General features: G+C 39.5%; 1 protein-coding gene across 1 annotated transcript; it reads right to left on the bottom strand.

Annotated features, from left to right (window-relative positions):
* Nucleotides 1–545: 545 nt before the first annotated feature.
* LOC127969900 (hedgehog-interacting protein-like) lies at nt 546–4,334 on the bottom strand. The gene is made up of 2 exons (XM_052572040.1): nt 3,632–4,334; nt 546–788 (listed from the first exon to the last, which is right to left on the bottom strand). Exons 1-2 carry the CDS (start codon nt 3,899–3,901, stop codon nt 561–563), a joined length of 498 nt encoding a protein of 165 aa, XP_052428000.1. The 5' UTR covers nt 3,902–4,334; the 3' UTR covers nt 546–560.
* Between the last annotated feature and the right edge of the window lie 4,870 nt (nt 4,335–9,204).

Below are 9,204 nucleotides of genomic sequence, written 5' to 3'. Positions count from 1 at the left end.
CGTGTGAGGTGTGAGTGTCAGTCATGTCTAGACCATAGTCAGACTGCGCACACACACGCACATAAACGCCAAAAACATCTTGGCAGGTTGTGTTGACGTAAAATAAGACGCTTGCCAAAGGACCGAAGGGAAGAAACAGGTCATAAAATCATTCATTTACAGCTAAATTTTTTATAACTGTTTTTGGGGGATGTTTCTGAGCTCTTCATTTAGTTTGTCACAACTTATTTATTTGAAATATCACATTTTTTTCATTTATATTTCTATAATACCAATTATTTGAGGCCTTTTGTGATGCTCAAGTCAATGCAAAGTTTAAAAAAGAAAGAAAGAAACAGCAACAAGTGGCTCCTGAATAGCATTTCTTGAACATCAGATGAACGAAGCTCTCCGTTACAAAGTAACTTTGCTGTGCAAGAGCTGTCAGGGATATTTAGCTTTCTCCCACAATGGGACTTTACGGTCTGATGCATTAACCTGAGGTCATTTGTTCAAATGGACTTAGAATAACTGCAATACAGACGAGCGATGTTCCTGATGAACTTACTCATTATCTTATCTTAAATAAAACTCTTGCATTGATCTCGTTTGTTACCTGGTATGTGTCCCCGGCAGGTGTAGTAGAACTCTTGGCAGTAGTCGTGACATAAGCGGGGTAGATCTTGTTCTCTGCGTGGTGCCTTTTCAAGTTTGGGCGAGTGGAAGAGCATCTGGGCATGTGGTGAGCAATGGGCACACTTAATCTCCTCCAGCAGTCTAGAACACTCTGTGTTATTAGTTGAGAAGATCTGAGGAACCAAAAACAACCAGCAAAGGTTAGAACTGTGGTTCTTATTGAATGGCTAATCCAAGTTTCACTCATGCTACAAAGCTGTTCCCATATATTGACTATGTATTGTGTCTTTAATTTATATATATATATATATATATATATATATATATATATATATATATATATATATATATATATAAAAATAAAAATCAAACTAGGTGGTTTGACACATTATATATATATATATATATATATATATATATATATATATATATATATATATATATATATATATATATATATATATATATATATATATATATAAATAAAAATCAAACTAGGTGGTTTGACACATTTTTGGAATGTTTTCTCATTAATTGGACGCAATTCACATTCTAAACATCTCTCTTAACAAACACCACACATCCATGTGGGCTTGATTTCTCCTGATTTGTTTATTTGAGCTCACAAACAGCTAGCCAAAATTGCACCTCGCATGGCAGCTGAACCCATGCTGGAGCGAATGGACCGAAATGAGGATACTCAAAAATGTTTCTTAAGTCACCAAACAAAAGTAAACAGTAGATTAGGGCCGAGAAAATGAGCAGGCTTATTTATGTAACAAATTAGCTGTAATAAAACAACAATGTAATCTGCTCCCTTCCCTAGACATGCTTGCCTGTGCCGCAGCAGTCTGGTAGACCTCCCTCTCTCTGTGTGAGGTCCATTTGTAAACACCAATTTATAGATAGACGGGCACATCATTCCCGTGCTGGTATCAACAAATTAGCAGTCTGTCCAAGTCAATTAGCCCAGCAGACAGCCCACTGCTCTGCGTAGTAAACCATTTTGACAGATTTCTTTGATTTTGATTCTCCAGATTCTTTGGAGTGAATCAAAACCATCTTTGTGGGTGGAAGATAAACGGTGTCCAAGAAATGTATTGACACCTCCATATGATCCAGAGAGTTTGGAACGTGAATTTTCAAGTGCTCTTCGCTCTCAGTCTCTCAGAGGTTGGTGTGTTAGCCTGGTCTGTAAGTGGCAACTCTCCTGCTTTAAACTGCCCATTGATTTAGTGAGCCATGGACTGGCACATGGTTCATGGAGAGAAGCATTTGTGTGCTCTCAACCATGCACTCTACCCATATGTTGCCGGGATAGGCTCCAATGTTGCCATCACCCTCACCAGCAACAAGAGGACCTTTGTTTTTTTGTGTTTTCCAAAAAATGCCAAAAGTTGTTCAGAGCTGCTTCAAATCACACCACGGTCTACATCACAGCCTTTTAAGGCCATACGTAACGACTGTCGAAACATGCCAGTGCAAACAGGAGGCATATATGAGCTTAAGTCCAACTGTCCGTTACTTATTTAATAGTAGATGTTTTGAAATACTGTGGTTCGGCATGAAACGTCATGACAGTCATGTTTAAATAGTGAAATCTGAGCAGATGTTGGGATTACGCATCACGGCGCACAATATCATTTGTCACTGGAACTGACAGAACAAATGTAAACACAAAGACTCATTTGAAAACAATGGCTTGTCATTTAGGGACAAACAATGAGGGCAACTACAGCTCACAAGTTCTCAGTTAGGTGCCAGAAAAAGGCGATCGATGATCAAAGTTAACACAAACGTAAGATTAAACAAACAGGCCATATACCGAATGAATCACCTGACTCACGGAATTCACAGTTTAGCCACAACTGAGCTAACTTCCCCACAAAACCTGTAAGCTTTTATTAAACAGCTTAAGTTAAACCATTTTGGCCCTCTGGGAATTTGTGTAAGTAAGTTTGGGGTGTGGAGCAGGACAACCCTTCACTCAAAGGCATTAACTAACACTTGGACAGAGCCGAGGACTGGGGGAGAATGATGTTCTCCAACTTCACCCATTAGTGAAACTAACAAGCACAATGGTGTTGTTGTTATTCTTTTGCCATAAGCAAAAAGACTCCGTGTGTGGGCAGTGTAGTGGGGAGGAGGAGATGTCGACTCTTTTTTGTTCCATTCAGCCTTGCTCTTATTTGCATGACTTGAGCAAATTAAATGATGCAATATGGCTTTTTGTCACAAACCGACGTGCGATGCCACCCAGCCGCGCGTATGTCGTTTTGCGGTGGTTGTTTACATGAGAAAAGCGAGCGATTCCTCGGCATAGAATGTGTTCATTGATAAAACTATCGAGGTGAATCCTCTCACGTCTATAGAAAGCCTCAGAAAGGTGCGATTCATTGCCGGTCGAGAGACTTTTGTTTCCCATCTGTTTTATGTAAATTATATCCATCTCTACGAGAAGCACATGCTGTCACCTAAACATCAGCGTCAACAAAAGTTGCGCGAAACGTCTAATCTATACATACAAACATTTAACTGCAGGAGCACAGTATTTAAGAGCGATTCCGATTTCGGAAACACAATACTGCAGCAATTGAGCATGAAAATTAAGTGATTTCATTCATACGCCTCGTGCTGTGCTCGCGGGTCCGAGCACAGCACAAGTCCGAGCGAGAACCGCGGTCCGAGCGGTTTTTAATTGTTTTCTACGTAATCACGCGCGACGTCTTTAGCCACTGCGAACGATCTTGCCGTGTTTATCAGCGTTTATCAACTTCTCAAACCGCGTCTCGAGACTCGCGCGTTCTGTTACACTGCGCTGCGTGCGTCTTGCTGACCGTTTTAATGCAAAACGTCTTCAATGCACACAGTGCGCATATGCATTCATATGTTCATTACAAAATCAACAAATAATCCACTATATACTGCTGTTGCAAACATCTTGAAATCAATGGCATAACAAAACACACAGGAGAATCACTAGGTCAGTTTGAGGCTGCAGGAAGCCTGAACATACCCGAGCATCTCTCCGATGGAGGATCTGATACGGAGCTCTTCTGGACGGACAGCAGGACACGCGAGGATAGAGCCTGTGACAAACCTCCCCTCCGCCGCTTCCCTCCAGTGACTGTTTTCTCTCCTTCTTCTTCAGGCGTTTCGGCAGACTTCCATCGTAACATCTCCTCCTCCTTGGACTTAATTCTCCTTTCTCGTCGAATTTCGCATCACTACATTCCCAAAAATTGGCCGCGATGGCCAACAAGAGCACAAATTTCAAATGCATCATTTTCAGAGGGATTAAACCAAAAGCGGTACACGCGACTGTTCAGAAATCAGGACTGCTGTATGACAGTCCCCAAGCGTCCAGAAAGTTGTTATAGAATTACTAATTTTGATTAAAGCAATTATTTGCTAATAAAGCAGTCTAAATTAAATAATAGTAATAGAACGAAAAAAGAGAAAGCAATTACGATAATAAATTAAGACAAGTGCTGGTTATTATGCTGTTAAAGTGGGGGAAAAAACATGATACTGTGTTTTTATAAGAAATAAAAAAATAAAATAAAAAAAGTAATCGGATTAGGCTATATGCAGAAATTGTACGTCTCCTTTCCCAAAAGTTAAATCCCGTTGGTGCACAAAGGTTGATGCGTGTGATCAAAAGTTGCAGTAAGTTGTCTGTTGCATGCTCTTCAGTGCACTCACATGTTTCCCTTCGCTCTTTCCACCTTCTTTTTAACCAGCGCGCGAGAAGGGGAACGCGCACGATGACGTCTATCCAGTCCGGGAACGCGCGTCATCATGTAAGTAAAGTATTATACACACTAAGTGTCATGTTCACGGAAAACAGTGTTACATTGCGTTCACTACACATTTTACCGAGCGCATGTTTATCCGTATCCATTTGCTCATTACAGTTAAAATCTGTTACTTTTTTAATGAATGTAAAATATAGATAAAATAAATATTTTATGTTGGATTATATCTTATTCAGTTCTTGTTTATTGCATTATTTCACTGACGAGAGTTACACTGACTTGTCTTTGTGTGTGGTACTGTGGTCTGCCTTATTACTGACCGCAGTTGCTGGAAAGACCACTTTTAATGAACTTCATCCAAAGTCATCATGATGCTTTCCATAATGCCACATGTATTATCAAGACAAATAGCAATGGTATTTAAAAGAAATGCAGAAATGTAAAAGCTTTATTTTCCATGTTTAAGAGCTCAATAATGTCTTCTGTTCTCTTTGCATATGTGTGGCCGATTTTACTTCTCAGCATTTCTTTTTTATGCTCAAAAGTGAAAGGAGTACTACTTTTCTTTTTTCTTTTTTTCTTTTTGTACATGTTGAAGCTCATGATACACATTAATAAATTAATTACAAATATTACTATAAAATATTATAAACATGAATAACAATATCACTAAAACAGGATATTAAAGTTTTATATGAAAGAGTTTTTGGTTTTCACTGAACACTTAAAGGGATCAAGATAATATTTTTTTATCCAAACAACATGGAATAAATTTTGTTCAATATATATTGTTTCTCACAGCAAAAATCTGTCTTTTATGCAAATTCAAAGTTCATTATCCTTAGCATTTGCGCTGTAGTTCAAAGTCATGCTGTGATTTAGACGAAGCAATTGTTATCGAATAGCCTAAATGCAACAAACAAGATTACGTATATCTTTATTTCTCTAATACATTATCTCTCATGTATTGTTTATTTATTTATGCACATGCTTGATTGATTATTTCTATTCGGTGCTCTGTTGGCGATCAGGGGGCTACAGCAGGACAGTTTGTTGATCTGAGTGTCCGACACTCTTACATTAACAGAGTTGTGAGAATGTCTGGCATTCTTGCTCTTCAGAGGGTTTCTGATAAGACTGAGCCAAATGCAGGACAAGTCCTCTTTTCTTCTCATCTATAGAGAGATCTTCAGATTGCAGGTCCAGAGGGGAATGTCCTCTCTGAACAGACCTCGGTTGCATTAGTTGCAATCAGACGCATTACCGCACCTGTTCATCCTTGGGGGTCCAGCGCTGACCAGAACACTGGCTGATTATCAGCAGAGATCAGGAGTTGCAGGAATCCACAGTGATTGGACTGTTGGGTAATTGTGGAAATGGCCCTGAGCGCTGAACAGCCTGCCACCATATCCAGTCAGGCCTGTTCTGCATTCAGAAGCGAGTCCGGTCTATTTGATCTGTCTCTTTGCACTGCAAAAATCACAATGATTCACATACATGCAGAGGCGAAGCAGAGGTCCTTGAGAGACGGCTTAGACCGGTTTGTGATCAGTCCAGTATTGGTGGGTGGCATAAAGACATGTGCGATACAGCTGTGGTTCGGGTATACATCTGTTCGGAGAGATATAACCCTTCCCATTGTGCAGAAGCTACAATATTCTTCCACTGGCATCCTGCTGCACTGATATCATCCCATCCACATACATCCACAAATATCTGAGGGTTACTGTTCCAATATTTTTTGCGTGTCTCTACGAGAATTTATGAGTTTTAAAATGATGCATTCAAACCTCATTTTCAGCATTGCTGAAACACACAAACCCACTGTCACTATTACGACACCATTGGTAATATTTAGGCATTCTATTAGACATTATGAGTAATTTGTAACCCTTTCCAGGTCCCCATTTCAACAAACAACAGATGGCGAAATGAGTTTTTGTTATGAGAAAACTCTTAAAGTTTCAATTTCAAGCGAAACCGCAATTTCACATATGCTCTGATTTAGTACCGAGGACGTTAACAGCATTATGCACTATCCTTTTTTGGTTTTATATGAGAAGTTATGTCCTGACCAGAACCTAATATATAGTCGTCAATTGAGGTTGGAGATGGCAGGATATTTCTTGCTTTGTCATTTGGGAAAGTCCCTGGGTTAGATCTGTTGTCTCATTCAGCAATAACAAGGCTCAGCTCTGGTCCAATAGCCCTCGAAGAAAAATACTCCCCACCAAGGGGCGGATAGTCCCTGACCACACAGAATCCAGTAACACCCTTGAACTCACAGATCAGAGGTGGCAAACCTCACTCGAGCAAATATCTTAAGAGGCAAATGAAAAGGTGACAATGTCCTGTCAACAGTCTTTTGTCAATGTTCTTCTTAAATGGCGCCTATCTGAGTATTAAGCTACCCTCAAATGTCTGCACACAACACAGTTTAACAGCAGAGAGGAGAATGCCAAACCATTTGTCTCCATCATGGTAAATCCTTACAAGAACTGCATGCACAAAGAGAAACACAGGCCAAAAGTGAACTGAAATAACATGTACACCAGCAAGTGTTGACTCTGAATTCAGTTATCATAAATAAAAGGCATGTAGACTGAAACAAACAAAATAAAATGTTAAACCCCAAATGTGCATACAAAGTCTCTTTATTTTATTTAATTGCTGTGGTGGATATGTTGTTGTGCCGAAATTATTTCAGCTTCCAGTACAGCAATAATATGAAATCCAATTATACAATTTTGCAAACATGTTGTTTTTATAACAGAACCTTTTTCTCATAAAGTATAAATGGGACTTTGTACATAAAAAATATATAGCTGCCTTTATATTTTAGTGGTCCTCTCAAGGGGATCGTCATATTTGAGGGTCTGTGGCATGAAAAAGAGTTTGGAAACCCCTCCTTTAACCTACTCTCCTTCTTTCTTATTTCAGCACTAATGGTAATTGTCTATGGTTTCATGTTCAGGCTTTCATATTCAGAGAGAATGCAATGTGTTCATGATGTTCTCAGTAGTTGTGACATGGCTAATGAGGTCTGGCCATCTGTTTATGAACATTCTGGAGAGTGAGAGCGCGAGAGAGGGATTCGGTAGCTCTTTCCAGCAATGGGTGCAGGCCCTGGTTTCCACTTCAATGACTCTAAACACATAAGGATGTTTTAAGTGTGGTGACTTAGAGAGCCAGCTCCCAGTGAGTGTGAGAGAGTGAGTGAGTCATTGGTTGCGCTGAGCCACTGGGCCGCCTGCCCGGGATCAACAACCTCTAAATCATTGGCCTTTGCCATTGGACCACACGAAGTTTCCTTCATTCCTGTTTTTTACTCCGCTTCAGTTTGACTACCTGCCTCTGTTCGTATCACTCCGTTTTTCCCAAATGTAGTCACATCCTCCTTTCTCACCATTTCATCTCTCACCTTAATATCTGTGTATCTCCTCTTTTCTAATTTCTTCCTTTCTTTCCATCTTTATGCCTCTTATGTCCAGTCGCTTCTCTTTTATGTATTTTTTCCCTGTTAAAGTTATATTCCGGGTGCAGTTCAAGTTCAAATCAATTGACAGCATAATGGCATGTTGATTACCACAACAAACTAATTTCGACTTGTCCTTCAAAAAAAAAAATAGAAAAGGAAAAAAAAAGAACTCTTGAGCTACACTGAATTCTTTAAAATTGAAGTGAGTGAGACCAATTTAGAAACATCACAATACTCAGTTTCAAAATTGTAAAAACATAAAACTGAATCTACTTATTGAACAACATCATAATGTAAACATCAAAATGATTAGAAATATGATTTAAACTGCTCAAATAATACAAGTTTGAACACATGAATTACTGTATTGTAAGTGCATTTATAAACTAATATGCTTCACGTTTCTGCAAAAAATTGGCCCCAAGTGTCTCACCATAACCTTTTTAAAGAAAAGAAGTGATCAACATTATGACTCATATGCTGTCGGCTGAGCTTTGCTTGGAATATTCCTTTAATCATTCATTCTTTCTTAGAGATTACATTACATTAATACTCATTCTCATCGAGAAACACACCCATCCCATAACGGCTACCTACAGACAGTACATTAATGCAAAAAGAAGTCAAGACACTGGATTAGTTCAATAACTGTTAACTCGACACTTGATTCTTCAATGTTTCCCCTCTTTCATGTTAAAGCCAAAGAGCGATACTGCTTTTAAGCAGCAAGATGGTAGACGTTGCTCTAGGGAAGGAAATGGATCAGTGTGGTGTTGGATTCGGTTTCTTAAAGGAAGCGCAGTCCTATCAAGAACACAGATTAGTGATCGGAATGGCAAAAGCAGGCTTCTCAAGAAAGCGTGACCCAAAGCTGTTCCCTGACCTGTGCGTAATGCTGGTTTTTCATCATAGAGGCATTCATTTACCACACACACACACTCCCGACACCACTACCACCCCATCACACGCACACTCACACATGCCTTTCATCATCCATGACCATCTCTTTCTGATTCCTGCGCAGACCAGAAGGAACCTGCACTGCGTGCTATGAGGTCTAACGGATTGGATAATGTCAAATAAACCACATCATTTATGTCCATTTTATGCTTGGCCTCCCAAATTTCATTCTGATCACACAAAGTTTCCCATCCTGAAAGGTTAGCATAGGGTTAGCACACAGATGGATATTCTTTTTCTCGTTCTTTTTTTTTTTTTCCTGTCCCTAGGCTAATTATTTGTAAACGGTTCCAGTAGGGGCCAACGGCACTACCCAAAGTAGACCCATAGATTTACCTCCCATATGTCAGTGCAAATTGCAGCAGGGGCTTCGTTCTGATTTTGCATCTTGGG

The sequence above is a fragment of the Carassius gibelio genome, chromosome B13 (genome assembly GCF_023724105.1).
Source record: "Carassius gibelio isolate Cgi1373 ecotype wild population from Czech Republic chromosome B13, carGib1.2-hapl.c, whole genome shotgun sequence".
NCBI lineage: Eukaryota > Metazoa > Chordata > Actinopteri > Cypriniformes > Cyprinidae > Carassius > Carassius gibelio.
The sequence above is the reverse complement of the archived record's forward strand: the minus strand, read 5'-3'. Positions and strand labels throughout refer to the sequence as shown.